General features: G+C 37.8%; 1 protein-coding gene across 2 annotated transcripts in view; it reads left to right on the top strand.

Moving 5' to 3' along the window:
- HGL1 (heteroglycan glucosidase 1) overlaps positions 1-21151 on the top strand; it is a 103817-nt gene that overhangs the window by 64856 nt on the left and 17810 nt on the right. For both annotated transcript variants that reach the window (XM_089139392.1, XM_089139391.1), the window contains exons 13-16: positions 1541-1661; positions 1769-1838; positions 15178-15265; positions 15364-15484. In XM_089139392.1, the coding sequence (XP_088995518.1) occupies positions 1541-1661; positions 1769-1838; positions 15178-15265; positions 15364-15484 (400 nt within the window). The remainder of the gene's footprint in view (positions 1-1540; positions 1662-1768; positions 1839-15177; positions 15266-15363; positions 15485-21151) is intronic.

The following is a 21151-nucleotide window of genomic DNA, read 5'->3' as shown; positions in this document are numbered from 1 at the left end:
GAATCACGGTTCTCCAATTAAAAAACATTTGGGTTTTTAAAGATCTGATTCTTTAACCAATCAGCCTGATTCCTCTTTCTTTCTTTTTTTTTTTTTTTTCCCACACATGATTTGTGAAATCATGATTCTCTGGAGTGATCACCTTACGTTCTATCCAAGCTTGAGAGGGAACCTTGCTACTTTGGTATCTCTCTCTCTCAGACGATCTGCTCTCTAACCTCTCAATCTCTTCATTTAGCTTCATCTAGTAATAACCAGCAGGTTTAAAGTTTTGTCTTCTGCTGCAAGTAAAATAGTTGGCATTGCCAATGGGAACTGTGCGTCATGATTTTCAGCAAAATCCAGCATCCTTCAAGCAACTGCATGAGACAGAGGAAATAAAGATAGAGAATACCTACATTTCAGATAGTCTGGGGCCTCTAGGCAGAAGGGTATAAGCACATTGAAGCAATTGGATGGACATTGATTCTTGCAAGTTTCAACCAGACCATATCTGATCAAGCTGCAGTATCATCTAAACTAGTTGGCTATTTGAGCACAAATAACAAGGATTAAAAACTTGAATTAAATTTTTTTGGAATGAATAACAAGCATACCAGGGTTTAATCAAAATGCCTGATTGAAGAACAAATGACAAGGATTAATTTCTTTGTTAAAATTAATTTTTTTTGGAATGAATAACAAGCATACCTGGGTTTAATCAAAGCACTGTATGAAAATGTCCAATTGAAGAACAAGTAACAAGGATTAATTTTTTTTTTTTTTGAGCAACAAAGTATCAAGGAGAGGGAAGAGGATTGAAGAAATCCAAAGGTGAGAAAAAGCATGGTAAGACATTCGACGAGTAGGCTCGAATACCCACTAACTCTTGACACTCACGCTTTGGTCCTCGGAATAAGTTGTTTCTTTGATCAATTTATTTTACTAGTCGAAATATTTATTTTCTAGCACTCTAGCTCTCAATTTACGCAGAGATGAACTTTGAAATATCACATATTGCTTTCTCTGGATTTTATAAATTAGAAAACACTCACAACTTGAAGTTACTTCCAAGCATGAATTCATGAGCTTGCTTCCTCTGGGAAACCTTTTTCAAATCCCATCATAGTCCCCCTAAGTAGTTTCACATGATCTCTATTGATTTTTGGTTATTATTCTTTCCTTGTGATGATGTTTGTCTTAGTTGATGTTTGGTAAAGCATGTGACAGTCAATTCTAGCTTAGTTCTGTCCGTTAGTGTGAAGAATTTCCCCCCTTGCATTAATGAGACACTACCATCTGACTCCCCATATTCATACACTTTTTAGAAGGATCAGTCCGAGGGCAGCTAGCACCAGCTCAAGATCCCTAGGGATCTCGAGAATATTCTTTAACACTAGCATAAATCATTTCACAGATCCAGTATTACTAGTAGTTTCGCATAATCTCTATGAATTGGGAATTTTTGTTTTTATGATTCTTTCCTCGTCAATGATGTTTATCTAAGTTGATGTTCCTTAAAGCATGTGACAGTCAATGCTAACCTTGTTCTATCCATTAGTGTGAAGAAGTTTGCCGCCTTGCATTAATGAGACGCTACCGTCTTATTCCCCATATTTATACTCTTTTTTATAAGGCTCATATCGAGGGTACTCCTGTTGCAGTTCCAACATTTTTTGCTGGTAGGCTCTCTTATCTTACAAAGACTTCTATTCCTAACTTAATGAATATGGGAGGATGGATGTACAATGTTCAATGGGTTGTGAATATTGCTTTTTGAATTGTGCAGATTCCAAAGATCCCAGTTTAAGGAAGATTGAAAATTCCTTCCTACTTGGCCGACTGCTTATTTTTTCTAGGTATTTCACATGTAGGATTTAACTTGGCATATAATGTTTTGGGTTTCTAGCTCATGAAGTTTACTTGATTTCTCTTTTAATGGTGCCACTAAGTGAATTATTCACCCATCTTTTTTGTTATATAACAATTAAAAAAATCCTGATCAAGTAGTACTTCCAATTACGCTGCCTACAATTTTTTGAGGCCCGAAAATTAGTCAAGAACAATAATAACAGCCACTATTACTAAATAGATCCCTTACACAACAAAAACCAGGTAAAGTATTTTCAGCTCTCTATTAGGGGCCTTAGCATTAACAATTCAGAGCACAATCATGTGGGAAATATTGCAGTTGTTAGAAATCACACTCTTGAGAATCTAACCAGTTGCGATTGAAGAAGAAAGCAACGAAGAAGGAGGAGGAGAAGAAAGAGGAGAAGAAGAGGAAGTAGAACCAGCAGGGGAGAATTACACCTTGCGATTCTATATTAACTTCCTAGAATCTCAGGCTCTTTATTTATGTGCTTCAATTCCTCAATTACAAACTTGTGGGACACGTAATTTTGTCATTAAAAATAGGAAACAAAGATGGCAGAATATTTTTTCTGAAATAGAAAGTATGAAAACAGAAACAACTGAAAAATAGAAAGTATATAAAGGAACTCCAGATTGCGGCGATCCAATCTAGTCTACAGCTGTATCCAATCTTGCACAAGTCTTAACATTCTCCCTCAAGCTGCAGTATACACAATGAAAGCTTTAGCTTGGACAAATAAGAATAAACTTGAAAGGCAACACTAGTCTTGAACCATATAGCAATAGCAGACGCTGATAAACACTGTGAGAACTTCACCCAAGAGGCAATCAACATCATTTTGGAAAAAAGAAAAAAATAAATAATATATAAAAATATATATATATATATATATATCAATTCTTTATGTTGATGAACCATCTAATAGTGAAAACAATCGGAAAAATTCATAAGTATAGCAACATCAAAGGCACTATCCAAATAATGCCAGTAGTAGGGAGGAATCTCCATGCTAAGAGATACAAATTGTTGCTCCAATGTCCACACATAACCTCTTACAAGAAGGCAAAGTAGTATGTAAAGGTATGGGTAAGTGAAAGGCAATATTTGTCAGTATGAACCAAGTAGGTAGGTAAATGACTGTATGAGTTACTAGGGACCAAGTAGGTAAGGTAATATGAGTTACTATGGACCAAGTAGGTAAGGTAGTATATGTTACTACACACCAAGTAAGTAGATAAAGGTAACCAAGTAGTTAGGTTTTGCTGTAAAATACCATCTTAGGAGGATAAAGTTCTTCAATAATATTCTTTAACAAATCCTGAGTAGATATATAAAACGTCTCCAATCTCCCCTTCAAGTGTGGGATTACACATGGCAATTAATTACCAAATCTCAAAAGGACTGTAAATAAAACCAGTTATACCTTCAATCAATCATCCCCACAGAATGAAGGAAGACAGATAAAAATTGTGCCCGGATACAATCATCATTCTTCAAGAATGTCTGAACCAAAGAAATAATATCCAAACTCTCCTCATGGTAGATTAGAAGGTGCATGCATACACCAAGCTTGAAGAAAAGTTGGTTCAAAATATTTAATCAGGTAAACTGTGTACCCATCAAGTATTCAATGTATAAGGACAGTGGCAGTGCAATAATGAAACAGATTGTATGATTAAAAAAAAGGGAAAATATCTAGTAGGGTTTGGAGTTACTGCCAGAGGGTATTCTAGGTATGATAATTAGGTAATGGACATGAGTACATTAGAGATAAAGAGGGGAGTAGTATTGCAAACTAAGGGATTAAATAAGAAATTTACATAAAGGGCAAAGGTGAGGGATATAATCGAACAAGAAAAAAATAGAAGAGTTAAAAGGCTGAAAGGCATCAAAGGTGTTGAAATAAACTCAATGTTATAAGAGCCACAGCCGTATAAATTCCTTGTGCATAGTAGCAAATAAACCTCCAAACAATGTGAATAAGCAGATGGAATAGAAGAAACCCTCTAGACTCAAATCAATAACGGTAAACCAGCAAAAACTAAGGGGTTCTCTACACTTCAGATGGATTCTCCAGTTAAAACCTGTAGAGGATCCTCATCTCTGCGACAACTTGAATGGAAACTCTCAGAAAGAGAAGTCCTCTATTTTGGGGGACAATGAAGAAAACAGAAAAACAAAAAGGCTTTCTGCTTCAAAATATGGAAAATTTAATGAAATTCCCTAACAGAGAGACTTGAAATTGGGGTCAAACAAATAGAGATCAGAGGGAGAGGGGGGGGGAAGGGGAAACAAAAGGGTTTGAAGCATAGGTATCTACTCAAGGATTGAAGTAGATCTGGGCAGGGAAATCAAGGCCATGGTTGAGCAGCATAAGTTATATCGGAAGTCTACTCTTCTCTATCTCTTTTTTTTTTTAGTGGGTGAGGTGGTGTTTTCAATCAGCTATCTCAATGGAGAAACAGGTATTCTGCTAGCTTTGTTGGAGGGGCTTCTAGAAGAAAATCCAGATCACAGAAAAGCTTCAACTAGTCATCGAGTTCCTCTTAATGTGTTGTAGGGCAATACTCTGGTAGCATTGTTCCATTGAGAGACTAGAAACATAGCACAGGCCTCGAAGAAAGAAACCAGGTTAGGCAATCACATGCATGTATTAGGTACAGAATCAGACTTTGGAGACTTGACTCTCCTTCTATGTCATTGTCTGATTCAGATAAAATAGAGGCACCAACACCTGCTACGGGTAGAGAAGAAGAGATACTACAAAGGACTCTCAAAACTGCAAGGAAAATAGCAACCCAGGTCTCAGATTAATTCTTTGATTCCATTTTAGAAATCGCACTCTGAGAATCAAACCAGATGAAAGATTGAAGAAGAAGAAGTAGAAACAGCTGGGGAGAACTGCACCTTGTGATTCTGGATTAACTTCCCTGAATCACAGGCTTTTTTTTTATATGCTTCAATTCCTCAATTACAAACTTGTGGGACGAGTAATTCTGCCCACTAAAAAAGGAAACAAATATGCAGAATATTCTGTCCAAAATAAAAAGTACGAAAATAGAAACAACTACAAAAATAGAAACAATTGAAATATAGGAATTATAAAAATGGAAAATGGAAAATGGAAAATTCAGATTGCAGCGATCCAATCTAGTCTGCAGCTGCATCCAAACTTGCACAAATCTTAACAATGTCTACAGTTCCTACTAAAAGGAATGATCTAATCTAATGGCATACCCTATTACAAGTGCTCTATCCCCAAAGAAGGCATTGGGGTTGTAAGACGAAGAGAAGAGAGCGCAGCTGTAATAATGTATTTACATCAAGAATGAACAATAGGAAACATAAAGTACCAAAAAGATCCCAAGATTCCTTTGGCTGGAATACCAGGATTAGAGCTAAGTGGTAATCCAAAGATTTTCTTGGGGTCTTCGGAGTGGACTCTGACACTCCTCAAGGGAGAAGACATCTACAAGTTGTTCACCAATTCTGATGGTGCTCAGAACAACTGATCCAATCTGTGTCTTTTCTTTGACAAAGTGAAAATCTATCTCATGATGCTTTATCTTCTCATGGAATACAGTATTAAAAGCAATATGAATTGCGACCTGATTATGATACCATAGTTGCATAAGGGGTAGAATTTTGAAGCCTAATGTAGAAGTTGTTGTACCCACAATGAATACGCAAGTTAGCTGTGTTGTTCTCTATATTCTGATTTGATACTGGAATGAACAACGACACTCTACTCTTCTTCTCTTCTTGGAAATGAGATTCCCCCTACAAATCTACAGTACCTACTACTTGAATCTATTCACTAGAGATTCAGCCCAATCAGCATCAAAGGACCCTTCTAATTTGTTTTTGTTTTTTGGTTGAAAAGGACCCCTCTACTTTGTTATGCCCATGGTTCCAATAAACAAATCCTTTTTCTAGAGCTTTCTTGACATGATGAAGAATGCAAATAACTCCATCCCATGAGATGTCCTAGGGTACTATTAGATAATTGGGAAACTTTCAGCACCACCCCCTAAGTTATCCTCTAAAATTAATGACCCCCCTTGAGTATCCAATTTATCAATCAAAACCCTCTAGGGTGAAAATATATCAAAGACACCCCCTTCCATTAGGAAATCACAGTTAAGTGTTGATGTAAGCAAGTTTAATATTTCAAGACGACAAGAATAAGCTTGAACAAAAATCCTTATGCTCAACTTGTTTTGTCGTCTCCCTCTACCATTTGAAACTTCTTCCTCTCCCAACCATAAATACTCACGAAGTTTGGAAGATATGGTTCATGGATAGTGTTTCTACTTAGGATGTGGGGGTAATATTGGAAAGGGATAAACAAATACTAATTGAGACTATCAATGTTAGTAATAGGGGGACTTTACTACCTTGAGGCACCAAGCCAATCACATGCTACTAATGGTAGTCCTTCTCAAACCAATAAAGAAAAAAATCTGGCTTTACCATCATAGACTTGGACATCCTTCCTTTAGGGTAATCAGTCTTTTGTTTCCTTCTTTGTTTCAAGGCATACATGTTGATAAGTTTCATTGTGATGTGTGTGAGCTTGCTAAACACAAGCGTGTACCACTTCCTTTAAGCAAGAAAAGAAGTTCCATCCCCTTTTATCTCATTCATAGTGATATTTGGGGTCCTTCTAGAGTTCCTAATGTGTCTGGGGCTAGGTGGTTCGTGTCATTCATTGATGATTGCACTCGTGTCTCATGGATTTTTCTACTCAAAAACAAATCCAACGTTAGTTGTGTTCTTCCCAACTTCCATTCCATGGTTAAAAACCAATTTGGAGTTAGTATAAAAAGATTTAGATCTAATAATGCCAGAGACTATTTCAATCAAATTCTAACTCCATTCTTTCAAAGGGAGGGAATTATACATGAGTCATTGTGTGTTGATACCCCACAACAAAACGGAGTAGCTGAACGGAAAAATGGCCACCTTCTTGATGTAACTAGAGCCTCCCTATTCCAATACAATGTGCCTAAGTCATTTTGGGGGGAAGCCGTCCTCACAGCAACTCATCTCATAAATCGGCTGCCTTCGAGAGTCTTAGGATTCAAGAGTCCAATGGATGTCCTTTCCCAGTTCTACCCAAACCTACAAACAACAAATAACCTTGTTCCTCGAATTTTTGGGTGTCTTATTTGTTCATATTCATGGACCACATCGGGGTAAATTAGATCTTAGAGCACACAAATGTTTATTTATAGGATATTCCTCCTGGCTCAAAAGGGCTATAAGTGCTATCACCCTCCTTCAAATAGGTTCTATGTTTCCATTGATGTCACTTTTCATGAACATAAGTCTTATTTTTCCACATCTCATCTTCAGGGGGAGCATTCAATAATGGAAGATAAGAATGGGAATTCCTTACTTGACTTAGAGTTCACTCCCAAATACTTCACTATGTCACCTGAGTCAAACTGTGAACAACATGAACATATGTCAAACTTTGAAATGAAAGAGCCTATTTCTGATATTGAGCATGTGAGATTTGGCAAAGGAAAGGTGTTCTCAAGGAAATTATGGTTGGACTTGCAAATTATGGTTGGAACTTTCCCCATCAGCCTTGGGGGGGGGGGGGGGGGGGGGTGGGGGGGGGGGGAGGGGGGGAGGGGGGGGGGGGGGGGGGGGGGGGGGGGGGGGGGGGGGGGGGGGGGGGGGAGGGGGGGGGGGGGGGGAGGGAGGGGGGGGGGAGGGGGGGGGCCCCACATAAATTTAAAAAAAAAAAAAAAATTTTATTTTCTTGGGGGGAAATTATGGTTTGGTAGTTGATGTTAAAAATGCATTCTTGCATGGTGAACTAAAGGAAGAAATTTACATGGAGGTTCCACCGGGTTATGAGAATGATTTAGCTGCTAATATTGTATGCAAGTTAAAAAAGGCCTTATATAGACTCAAACAATCACCGCGGGCGTGGTTTGGCAAATTTACTAAAGTCATGATTAGTATGGGTTACAAGCAAAGTCAAGGAGACCATACATTGTTCATCAAGCACTCATCATCAAGGGGAGTCACGGCACTACTTGTGTATGTTGATGACATAATAGTGACAGGAAATGACGAAAAAGAGAAACAAAATTTAACTCAATGCTTGGCTAAGGAATTTGAGATCAAGGCTTTAGGAAGATTAAAATACTTCCTTGGCATTGAAGTTGCTCACTCTCAACAAGGCATTTTCATCTCTCAACAAAAGTATATCACTGATCTCCTTAAAGAAACAGGAATGGCCGCGTGTAAACCAGCAAGCACTCCAATAGATCCCAACAGTAAACTTGGGAATGTAGAAGAAGATGTTGTTGTGGACCAAGAGATGTATCAAAGACTAGTAGGAAGACTAATCTACTTGTCTCACACAAGGCCCGACATAACATATGCAGTTAGTGTAATCAGCCAATTCATGCACAGTCCAAAGGAAATTCACTTGCATGCAGCTCACCGTGTGCTACAATATTTAAAAGGGACGCCAGGGAGAGGCCTTTTATTTAGAAGGAAGAAATGAATGATACTAGAAGCATACATTGATGCTGATTATGCAGGGTCAGCAGTAGATAGAAGGTCAACCACAGGATATTGCACCTTTCTTGGTGGCAATCTTGTGACATGGAGGAGCAAGAAGCAGAATGTTGTGGCCCGGTCAAGTGCAGAAGCCGAATTTCGTGCAATGGGTCAAGGAATATATGAATTACTTTGGTTGACGATTATCTTAGAAGACCTAAAGGTTGAATGGGGTGGACCAATGAGACTCTACTGTGACAATAAATCAGCAATTAGTATAGCACATAACCCTGTTCAACATAACCGAACCAAGCACATTGAGATTGACAGACACTTCATCAAAGAGAAGCTGGATAGCGGACTGATTTGTACGCCGTATGTGTCTACACATAGTCAACTTCCTGATGTACTTACTAAAGGATTGAGCAGCTTTCAGCCTTTCAAAAATGCATATCCAAGCTGGGAATGGAGAATGCCTATTCACCAACTTGAGGGGGAGTGTGGAAAATCTTAGAATCATATCATAATATTTTATTAGTATCTTTAATCTAAGTAGATCAGATTGTAATATTCTATTACAGGTATTTTTCTTATTGTGTTTTTCTATTCTAGGTAGATTACTCATTTATTGCAATTTTCTATTCTAGGTAGATTTCTTATTTATTGTAATCTTCTATTCTAGGTAGATTTCTCATTTATTCTAATCTTCTAGGTATAATTTTCTTTCCTATTTCATAGATAGCAACTGTGTATATATTGATTGTAAAGTTCTGACTAATACACACAAGAATAAAACACTTCAATTCCTATTTCGTCAAATTCCTTTCTCTAGCATGTCCAATCATCCTCCCCGAATCCTTGTCCTAAAATACACAATGACTATGGTGAAAGACTACATTACAATGTAAATCTTGCGTGAGTTTCTTCATAGAAACGAGATTTGTAGATAGTCTAGGAACATGTAGGACATTTTTCAAGGTGAGGGATGAGTTGAGCTCAATATTTCCAGTTCCAGCCACAGTAGTTAACGAGCCATCAGCAGTAGCTATCTTCCTACTACTTGGACAGGGAGAATATGTGGTGAAAAGATTTGGTGAGTGTGTCATGTGGTCAGTTGCACCTGAATCTATGATCCAGGGGCTTGAAAGAGAATTACTAAAGACATTTAATCCAATAGAAAGTGGAAACTCACCTGAATATGCCAAAGAACATGTACCTAGTTTTTTGTTAAGGTTGCTCAAAAGAGTTTTTATACGTTCTATGTCCTCCTGATTAAGGCTAGCAACCTCTTTATTAGTGGCTTCAGGTTGTTGTGCATATGTAACATGCGCCTGACCATTATTTCCGGATTGCTCTCCTTTGTGCCCCCACTCTCGGCTAGGAGGTTTACCATGAAGTTTCCAGCATCTTTCCCGTGTGTGACGAGCTTTCTTGCAATAGGTACACCATAGATTGTCTCTGTTTTGCTGTTTGGATTGCCCAGTTTTTCCACTTTCAGCAAGAAATGCCTTGTCGATTGTGGGAGTTGAATGCTCTCCTCCCTGAGATACCATTGTTGAACTATCAACACTTGTAGGCTCTAACATCAGTCCTCTTTTGCTCTCTTCCCCTCGAACCAATGCTACAACTTCATTGAAACACGACACATCTGGTTTTCCAAGAATCTGAACCCTTATTTGGTCAAACTCAGGATTTAACCCAACCAAAAAAAGCATAGACTCTATCTTGCTCAATATACTGCTTTACTAGTGCAGCATCCTCAGAGCACTTCGTCTTGATGACTCGGTAATGATCCAACTCTTGCCACAAAGCTTTCAGCTGGTTGGCATATTCTGTAACTGTTTTATTTCCTTGTTTGGCTGCTACTATTTTAACCTTGACCTCATAGACTTGGGCCGCATCTCTCGCCTTAGAATACGTCTGTTGGATAGCCTCCCAGATGTCTTTGGCAGTTGCCAAGAACATGCATGTATCACTGATTTCTGGAATCATAGAATTCCACATCCATGCCATAATCATAGAATCTTCTTCGTCCCATGCTTCATATTTTGGATCTCCTGGTTTCGGTCCATCTCCAATCAGGTGGCTCATCTTTCATTTGCCCTTCAGAATGGTCCGAATGAGTTGAGACCATTTCAAATAATTTCTTCCATCGAGCCTGTAGGCAGATTGAATATTCTGCAATTCTCCATTCTGCAGATTTTTGATTGTCCGATCAAATGCGAGTCCCGGAAGTAACCTCTCTTGGTTCCGACATACTCTTTGTAGGTGCTTAAAAATAGTTTGTGAAACAGTAACCAAAGATGCAGTAGAACGACAGACAAGACGGAGAAAGAAAAAATCTGTTTTTCAGGTAAGGAAAAAAAAACAAAACAAAACAAAACAGAGCTGAATAAAGAATGGCGGTAAAGGCCAAAGGAAGAATAATCTTTGTGTGGCGGAAACACCAGAGATTAAAGGCAATGAAGGCCTGAAAGCTGAACAGCAATCCCAAGATTGGTTGGTTCTGATACCATGACGAAATAGGAATTGAAGTGTTTTATTCTTGTGTGTATTAGTCAGAACTTTACAATCAATATATACACACCTGCTATATATGAAATAGGAAAGAATATCCTACCTAGAAGATTAGAATAAATGAGAAATCTACCTAGAATAGAAGATTACAATAAATGAGAAATCTACCTAGAATAGAAGATTACAATAAATGAGAAATCTACCTAGAATAGAGGATTGCAATAAATGAGTAATCTACCTAGAATAGAAAAATACAATAAGAAAAATACCTGTAATAGAATATTACAATCTGATCTACTTAGATTAAAGATACTAATAAAATATTATGATATGATTCTAAGACTTTCCACAACTATCAATGTTAGTAATAGGGGGTCTAATTGATAAATTGCGTAATTTAGGAGGTGTCATTAAAATTAGGAGGTAACTTAGGGGATGGGACTAAAAATTTCCCTAAATAATTTGGCTTGCCCACCTATCATCTATATCTTCTAAGACCATCAAGGGGATCCCCTCCTTCATTAACAAGTTTTGCATTTTGGTCCATAGGATAGTCGAAAGGCTTTGATCCAATCACCCCTATCTCAATAAGTTAGTCAATTTCCTTGAGAAAGAAACACTCCTTTGTGGACTGAACAACTTCAAGATTAAAATAAAATAGTTTTGCTTGTCTAAGCCCTTTGTTTGAAATTTTTCTTGGAATATGTCTTCTATGTGTCTTCCCAGTAGAGTCATATCCTATGATGATGATATCATCAACGTATACTATCAAAAAAATCTTCCTTCTGATTGGCAATAGTATACTGAATAATCATTGCTACATCTAGATATACCAAAGTCAAGTACTACCTTAGTGAACCTGCAAAACCATGCAATGGAGTCTGCCCAAATCCATGTATGGACTTCTTTAACTTACATTTCAATTGACCAGATTTCCTGACGTTCCCGTAAGCAATGAACCTAGGAGGTTGCTCCATTATACACTTCCTCCTAAAGATACCATACAGGAACACATTCTTGAATCAAGTTGCCACAAAGACCATGGCAAGTTGCCAGCCAAAAAGATCGAAAGACAAATAAGTTATTTTTGCCACAGGTGAAAAAAAAGGTCCAAGTAGTCCACTTTATAAACTTGGGCATAACCTTCACAACTAGCTTAGTCATCAAGCGAACAAAAGAGCCATCAGGATTCACCTCCACAGTAAAGATCCAATGACAACCAAATGCATCCTTACTTGGGGGCAGCAATCAATGTTCGAAGTTTTGTTCTGTTTTGCTAGTTCACCCTTGGCGAAACTGGCGAAATGCCGAATCTTTGCTGAAACTTTGGCAAAATATGGATTTAGATGGTAGGTTTCTATGGGCTTTTGGTGTTTTCTTGGCTGAATTTTAGTGTCCAGCGTAATGTTCAGCCAATAAACACAATGGAAGTGTTATTTTTGCCTAAAACTTGACCCAAAGTGATGTTCCTGATCGGCACGTGCCTAGCTATATGCGGGCAAAACTGGAAGTCTTGAACCTGCATTTTTCCTAATGTAAATATGGATATTATGCAAGAAAATACTAAAATTTTTATTGAAATGAAACAACAAATACAAGAACAAGTAGAATTCAATATACAAGTAGAAGTGTAGAACTGAGTACTTGGTTAAAAGTTACCTTGAATGATGTATAATAATAAATGAATGAATAAGATACATCATACAAAATACTAGATGTCTATAATAACAAATATACACAATGAGTGAGACCTTGTCTAATCTAATTGGGGGGGTGGGGGGGGGCGCCCAGAGGCGGGGGGGGGGGGGAAGGGAAGAAAGCAAGGAAGAGCCACAAACCCGGGGGCCGCCCACCCCCAGCAGGAGGCACCAAAGCAGGAGGAGGAAGAAGAGCGGGGGGGGGGGGGGGGAGGGAGGGTGGGGACGGGAAGGGGGAGGAGAGGGAGAAGGGGGGGGGGGGGGGGCGGAGAGGAGGAAGACACAAACACACGACCCACACCCCACCCCCCCCCCCCCCCACGCCGCGCACCCACCAAAAAGGCCGGCCCACCCGCCCCCCCCCCCCCCCCCCCCCCGGGGGAACCCCCCCAACCACCCTTTGGGATAAATTTCATTGGGGCAATTTCGTTGATATTTCAGCAAATCAGCAAATATTGCAATTTCAAACTTCGACCTGGATTTCGTTTCGGAAACTACCAAAATTTAGAGAAATTTCATACTATGGCAGCTATACAATTTTTCGCAGGTTTCATTAAGCAGTAAAGCAGGTAATTCTTTTTCCATATTGTCTTCTGTCCAGGATTAGATAATACTTTTTCCAGACTTAGGTGGGGGATGAGACTCAAGAATGAATAAACAAACAAAATGTAGGCGAGATGGAATTATAAGAAACACAATTAGCAATGGAATGTTGAGATAACTACGGATATATTTCTTTGTGGGCTATGTAAATGAGATTTGAAATACCGTGGAGGAGAAAATGTGCATTACAAGGGGAGAGAAGCTCCGTCTTTGGTGGGATCGCAAGAGGATGGTGGTTCGTTTTCCACAGAACTGCCAGGCGCTGCCCTTGATGTTGGGGTGGCAAGAAATAGAGGAAATTGGCAAGCATGGTGTGCATTGCGAATTTCCCAAAAATCCTGTTATGACTGGTTCAGTCTGAAGAATTGCCATCCGTTAACTAGAGTAGAAACTTGAACGCAACCAAATCAGGTTTGCTTTAATAGGATGTGCAAACTTTCAGCTTATTCATGGATGAGCCATGTGAAGAGGCATGCAATAAGTGGTTTCTAAAGCAGGGGGTCAGTATGCATCCCTTAAAGTTTTATAATCTTTCAGTTTCATTGTGAGGATGATATGTCTGAGGTATCAAAGAAGAACCATTGGTGGGTTTGGATCTCAAATCATCAGATTTCATAGGTGGAGGCCAGACTCTAGTCTGCATGATCCCCAACTATCCTCATAGCTAATATGGGTTCAATTTCTAGATCTACCTTTAGAATATTGGCATGAGAAAGTGGATCTTGAGGCGAAAAGAGTAGATGAAATTCAGGTGGAACCCTGTGAATCTGGCTCATTTAAGGTATTGAGTTTTATGCAAATGGTTGTATTTGTAGATAATGTGGTAAGGTGCAGTCACTGCAAAATAGAGGAGCACTCTGTACAATCATGTAATGTTAAACTACCAGCCTGAGGTTGACACCAGGGAATATGTTGCTGCCATCCCATTACCTTGGGATATCTTCCTCATCACAAGCAGTAGGTTATGTCGGAGAAGACCATGGTTGTCAAGGCGACAAGGTGAGGCGAGGCAATAGAGGGCTAAGAAAACCAAAGCGACAAGGTGACACTAGGTCGCCTTGACCCAAAAATGGGCCTAGGCACCTAGGCAGACACTTTGACAACCAAGGGGAAGAAACTGTTTGAGGATAGCAGATCTCTGGTGACGAATCCCACTGTAGATCTTGAGAATATAGGGATTTGGGAATGTTTGTTGGAGGATTCGATGAAACCCAGTGCGCAGCTTGAGGCTGATCAAGATACGGCAGGAGAAGAAAATCCAGTTCCATTATCCATGTACTTTGAGGAACACTATATACAGTGTTCACAATGCATAATACATAGACACACAACCCAAGTACAAAATTATATGTAAACCATAGATATCATACTGCCTTGATCAACAATGGAATACTGTATGCAACTGCACACTTAGGAGGTTAAGATTATTGAAATATTCGTGAAACTTCACCAAGATTTGCCCTAAGATTCTCAAAAATCCAAATTTATAGTCAAATTATTTGAAACTCTGCATTTTTTTTTTTGGCCTCGAGATGGTTGAGATTCTCAAGTTTTCTGAGATCTTGCTGAATTTTGAACTATGTCTAAGAGTACTATATTTTTTTCAATGAGTATTCACTATGTGAAGGATGTGTATGCCTTTAACATTTGCTGTAACTCTTGAGATCCAATGGCAATCATTTTTAAATGAGAAATTTTCTTTTTTTAGATGTCATTCAAATATTTGTTGGCTGCTTAGATTGAACCTTGGAAAAGGGTTATCCTGAGGTTGCCCTTTAACTGCTTGGACTTCAATTGATGGACTTCAAATTCTATTTAACTACTGCTTTCTGTGCTTGAATTTGTTTCCCACTGCATAAGGGGACTTTTATGGTCCTTTTTGTTCCTTGAAGGTTTGTAGTATAAATAGTTGCAGCTTAATAAGCTAATTGTTGCATTTGTCACCCTAAATGCTAATAGCCCTACTATTATGGCCTTCAGCACTATTCCTGATAAGAGATCCAATGAACTGCCGCTAGTGTTTCCAAAAGGCATTTGGTTGCGCTTCGATTTTAATGACTCACACCCGGTAATTACTGTTACTGACATCTTGTTTACTTGGAACAGTACATCAGAGTTGATTTATTAACTCTCTTTTTTCCCCTTTTGTTCTGCTTGACAATTTAGGACTTGCCCACAATGTATCTGCAAGGTGGATCTATTATTCCTGTGGGTCCTCCTCTTCAGCACATTGGCGAAGCAAAGCTGACAGATGATTTATCACTCCTTATTGCATTAGATGACCACGGTAATTGTTGTGGCTTTACATTTTTATTTAGGAACCTTGAAATATTATGACCAAGACTCAACTGCTTATACCTATTGTCTTGGGAAGGCTGCTCAACAATGTTCTGGGGAAATCTGGGAGGGATGGAATAGGATTCAGGTTCCCTAGCACCACGCCATCATAGATATTTTAATTATGTTTACATAATTACTTGAAACACTTCTCTTCTCTAATACATACTAGGTTAAATTTCTAGATACTCTTTTAGTATGAAATTTCTAGGTCAACAAAGATCATATGGAGATCCTTCTGGCAGTCTTTATATATTTCCATAAATCTACTAGTTAGGTAAATGGTCTCCACCTTAGATCTTCTTGGCACAAAATAAATTGGTTTCTCTTTATTAGTAGTTTCTTGTCTCTGATGGGTTTCAATAATCCTCTACCATAATTCCATGGTATGGCTCATTAGATGTATGAATTGCAGCTGTGAATATCACTTTTATTTGTGTTAATGAGAACCTTGATGATTCTTCTCCTTTCATCTAGCATTTTCCATCTTCTCATAATCTTATTAAGTAGCTTAGCCAAGATAAACAATGAATTCCTAAGCTCTTCCATGTTTCTATTGGAATATTATCTAGGTCTTGGTCCTTTCGTGATAATTGATTCCCAAAATATGATGAAATCATCACTTACCTAATAAGTCATTTTTTCTAGTAGAGCAACAAATCAAATTAATTCCCCTCCCAAACCCCCCCCCCTTCTGCGGAAAAAAAATTGTGACTAGAATGCCTTGAAGTAGCTTTTGGTAAGTAATTTGCAGTACTAATCTGTTTTATATTTAATAAGAAATGTATTGAGCATATCAATTGGTATCGACCATGATACAGCAACATCAAAGCCTTATCCTAACTAAATGGGGTTAGCTACATTGATCCTTGCCTTCCAGTCAGCTCTATTTGATGCCATACTAGATACAAGGTGTTGAAGTATATGCAAGTTTTGGGTTGTTTTCCAATTCACGTGAACAATATTATGCCAATGATGCTACTCTACTTTCTATTTCTAATGTAGGATTCTTGCTACACAAGTTTTGGGAGTTTCTAGAAAGCATAGTTTCTAATTTGGTGATAGGATCTAGTTTGGTTATAATTTCTATTTTGGTGGTAGTTTGTATTTTTAGATCTTTCTATATTAGGAGCTAGAAAGTTACTTAAGCTGTAATTTTTTTCCCCTTTTTCCTTTTTCCTAGAGGACAATTACTTGTCTCTCAAGTTGTATTATATTCATTAGAAGCTATAAATAAAAGGTCTTTGTGAATCTAGACTCTTTAGCTAGAATCGCAGCTCTCTTCTATTGGTTCTTCATCTCTTTTCTCTTATTCTTATTATCTCTTTCCTTTGTTCAAGTTTAGCTGTTGTTTTGATTGTTTAAAGCTTGTTTTCTTTAAAGCTTGTTTTCTAACATGGCATCAGAGTTTTTTTTTTTTATAATCAAAACAGTGTTGTTCTCAATATTCTCTTCTGAAGTTCTCTTTTGTTTTTCTGTTTTCCTTGGTGTGTAGCCACCTAATGTTGTATATTATGGACTGTTAGATTAGGTATTCATGTGAATTGATCTTCTCTACCTATTACCTTACTCTTACAAGTTCTAGAACTTGGATTAAATATTGTTTTCTACCTATCTTCGTTAACTCTTTTTGGTGTAATTTACAAACCTTTTTTTCTCCTATTCGGTCCTGAGGATGCAGAATTTTTTTTGTACTCATTCTACTTCCAAGTTCTGCAAAACTGATTTGAGTGATATCTACCTCAATTTTAATGTCTTCACTTCCAAGTGACTTAACTAGAGTACGGGTGAATCTAAAGGATCTCAAGGAGATCATGTAAACGTTCAAATTACATCCATCAAGCTCAAAGGTAGTTCTAATTTCTTGTTGTGGTCACAAGTGGTTCGGGTTTACATACTTTCAAAAGGTAAGCTTAAGTTCATTGAGGGTGAACCTCCTGCTGAGGTTGACAAATCCTATTTTTGTTTGATCCAAGATGATGCAATCATCAAAATTTGGATGTGGAATAGTATGGAACCTGATACTGCAGCAAATGTTACGTTATATAAGACTGCAAAGGGAATATGGGATGACTTGCAAGAGACCTATTCCCAAGCTAAAAATATGACTCGGATTTTTAGTACTTATGAAAAGCTATTTCAATTTCAGCAAGCTGACAAGTCTCTATAGGATTATAACTACTCCTTTAAAGGCATGATGGAGGAGTTGAATGTCTTTCAACTTGTCACCATAGATATAGAGAAGCTTAAGGCCCAACGGAATGACTTTTTTGTATCCAAGTTTCTTGTAGGATTGAACCCTGAACTGAATATGTCAAAAGACATCTTCTTCCTAGTGAGCATGTCCCCAACCTTAGTGAAGTATATTCTAAACTTCAACGAATTGCCTTGCATGAAGGGAGTTCTGCAAAAAAAAGTTCTGAAGGATAAAATTCAGCTTTCACTACCTCTTATGGAAGGGTACGTGGTCGTGGTTCAAGGGGAGAGTTAGCAGATCTTCTAGAGGTCATGGTGTTCAGCTTTCTGGTAAGACATCTTGACTTTGTATTCATTACGGTAAAACAAGGCACTTAGTGGAAGCTTGTTGGGCCAAACATGGAAAGCGATAGTGGGCCAAGCAACTTTTTAATCATGCCATTTCTGATGGTGGTACTAATACTATAACAAACAACGATAGTGGTTCTAGATCTTCTTTAGGGGACTTGTCTAAGACTCTTAGAGATGATGTAAGTCAAATCCTTCGCTGATTGCTAAATATTGAGGCTAACGCTTCCACTTCCGTTGGTACTTCTACTGTGACATCCATGCAGGTAACACAACACTTCTGACTTATACTCCCACCCTTTGGATTATCGATTCAGGGGTCTCTTCCTATATGACTGGTAAGTCATCACTTTTTAGCTCTTTTTTTAAATTTACCACTAAAAATTATTTTGTCATAGCTAATGAGATTTTCACACCTATTCTAGGCTCTGAAAGTGTTTCTCCAACACCTTCTCTTACTTAATCATCCGTACTTCATGTTGCTAACTTTCCTTTTAACTTATTATCTGTTAGTTAGTTAACTAAAGCATTAACTTGCTCTGTGACTTTTACTCCCACTTCTTGTTTTTTTAAGGACCTTCACACGAGGAAGACGGTTGGTGGAGGGTGTGAAAGGAATGGACTCTACTATCTGGATTATCCTGCTCCTATTGCGGCTCTCTCTGATTATGGTGTAGATGCTCTCCGGTGGCACTGTCCTTTAGGCCATCTGTCTTTAGCTAGATTAACATTTTATTTCCTTCTTTTAAACCAGTGTCTAGATTAAATTGTGACACGTGTGAATTAGAGAAGCATCATCATGCCACCTATCCTCCATGCTCTATCCCTTGTAGTGAGTCCTTGTTTTCTCTTGTTTATTCCGATATTTGGGGTCCTTGCAAAATTAGTAATAGGCATGATTTTCGATTTTTTCACACTTTTGTGGACAATTTCTTCAGTCTTACATGGTATTATATTTTAAAGGATTGGACAGAGTTCTTAAAAGTTTTATTTATGAAATTCAGACTTAATTTTCTCTTCCTGTTAAAATTTTTCTGTTTGATAATGCTTTAGAATATGTGCAACATGATATATCTAACCTTTGTGATTCTTTTGGAATGATTCATTAAGCCAGTTGTTCATTCACTTCCCAACAAAATGGAGTGGTTGAACGCAAAAATCATCACCTCTTGGAGGTTGCATGCGCTATTTTGATTCAGATGAATGTTCCCAAGAGGCCAAGAGTTACTGATGTGGTGTGGTTTTGACTGCTTTTTATTTAATTAACCAAATGCTTATAACTTTGCTTTGTTTTCCCAATAGAGATTCATTTTTAGTTCCACCCAAAATTTTTGATTGTGTGTGTTTTGTTCACATACCACATCCTTTGGATAAACTTTCTCCCATTCTGCTAAGTGTATTTTTCTTGGGTACTCACGTACTCAAAAGGTTTTCGTTATGATCTAGTTCTTTATAAACAATTTGTAAGTGCATATGTGACCTTTTTTGAAGACGCTCCTTATTATCCTAGTCAATCTGTGCACGCTCCTTATTATCCTAGTCAATCTGTGTATGTTGAAAGCTGTGTTTTGGATGATACTCCTATTCCCTTTTTAGTTCCTTCCACTAGCTGTGTTCCTCTACAGGTTTATCAGCAGAGACCATAGAAAAAAAATCCGAGGGAAACTCGTGGATTGACTGGGAATAGGGAATCAGGGTTTAGGAGAAGAAGAAGCGAGCAGAAATTAAAGATGAGGAGAAGAATTATTATTATTATTATTATTTATTTTTTTTTGGGGGGGGGGGAGAAACTCATGCATGAAAGAAGAGAGGCTCCAATCTTCATTTCATTCATTCTGCAGTAATGTCCACATTTCTGCCAATTGGCCCAAAAAAGGGAACATCCCAAACCGTGGGGGATGGGAAATGGTTACGAGAGGTATAAGTGTATAACTACCTCTAAAGCCAATGAACAATTAGAATATAAAACATGGGGGAATGCTAACTCGTGGGGAAGGTTAAATGGCTTGTTTACATTGACATACTGAATATACAAAAAAGAGGACATCTGTCCTCAAGACTCTTACAACAGAGATATACAGAAAAAGTAAGTAGCTAATAGCTTCTGTAAGTGGGGTCTGCAGGCTGTGCTTTAACAATATGATAGCTGTGAAAATGATCGTTGATCCACAGGAAAAACAGTAGATGGCTGATCTTTACAATATCTCCTCTGGTAAACTCTGAATCCTCGATCAAGGGGGGTGATGTCCTCATCAGATTAACTCTTACTTGTAACCTGCGGACTAAACTTTGAAGGACAATATACTTTTGGACTCAGATGACGCACCAGGAGAAGTTGTGGTTATTGTCAAGAAGTATATCACAAACCAGTGTAGGAGGTGGAACAGGAAAATGGAACAAAAACTCAGGAAACTACACCTATCTGAGGTTTGGCGTCACCACTTTCTCACTCACACAGTATTTTTGGGCAAAACAGCACTCAAAAACTTCAATTGATCGATCTGACTGAGCAGCCTTAAACTGTACTTACTGAACTGAAAAAGAAGAAGAAAAAAAAACCCTACTCCAACTGGGAATCTGGAAAAATCAACTTCAACAATATTTGTAACCAATTAGCAATGAAATCTCCAATAAATTATTAAGTAAAACATATGCAAGCTCATCCAATCCCACTCAATTACCCAACCTAGTTATCTGGTGTTGAGAATGAAGTATATAGCTGATTTGGTTATATATTGTACTAGAATCCAATTATATTTCAGTATGCTTTGAACTACCACAATTTGTTATAGTACTGCCTTATACACACACACACACACGTGTATATATATATATATATATATATATATATATATATATATATATATATATATATATATATATATATATATATATATATATATATATATATATATATATATATATATATATATATATATATATATATATATATATATATATATATATATATATATATATATATATACCTATTCATTTATTTTGGACAGTAGCACGAATAGGTAATAGACTTCTGGTACCAGATGCATCTGCAATTTCTCTAGTCAGCAGAACC

Source organism: Hakea prostrata, chromosome 11 (assembly GCF_041222555.1).
Source record: "Hakea prostrata isolate BN-2017 chromosome 11, UWA_Hpros_2, whole genome shotgun sequence".
Classification (NCBI taxonomy): domain Eukaryota; kingdom Viridiplantae; phylum Streptophyta; class Magnoliopsida; order Proteales; family Proteaceae; genus Hakea; species Hakea prostrata.
Note: the sequence above shows the minus strand (reverse complement) of the source record. Positions and strands in the feature narration are given on the sequence as shown.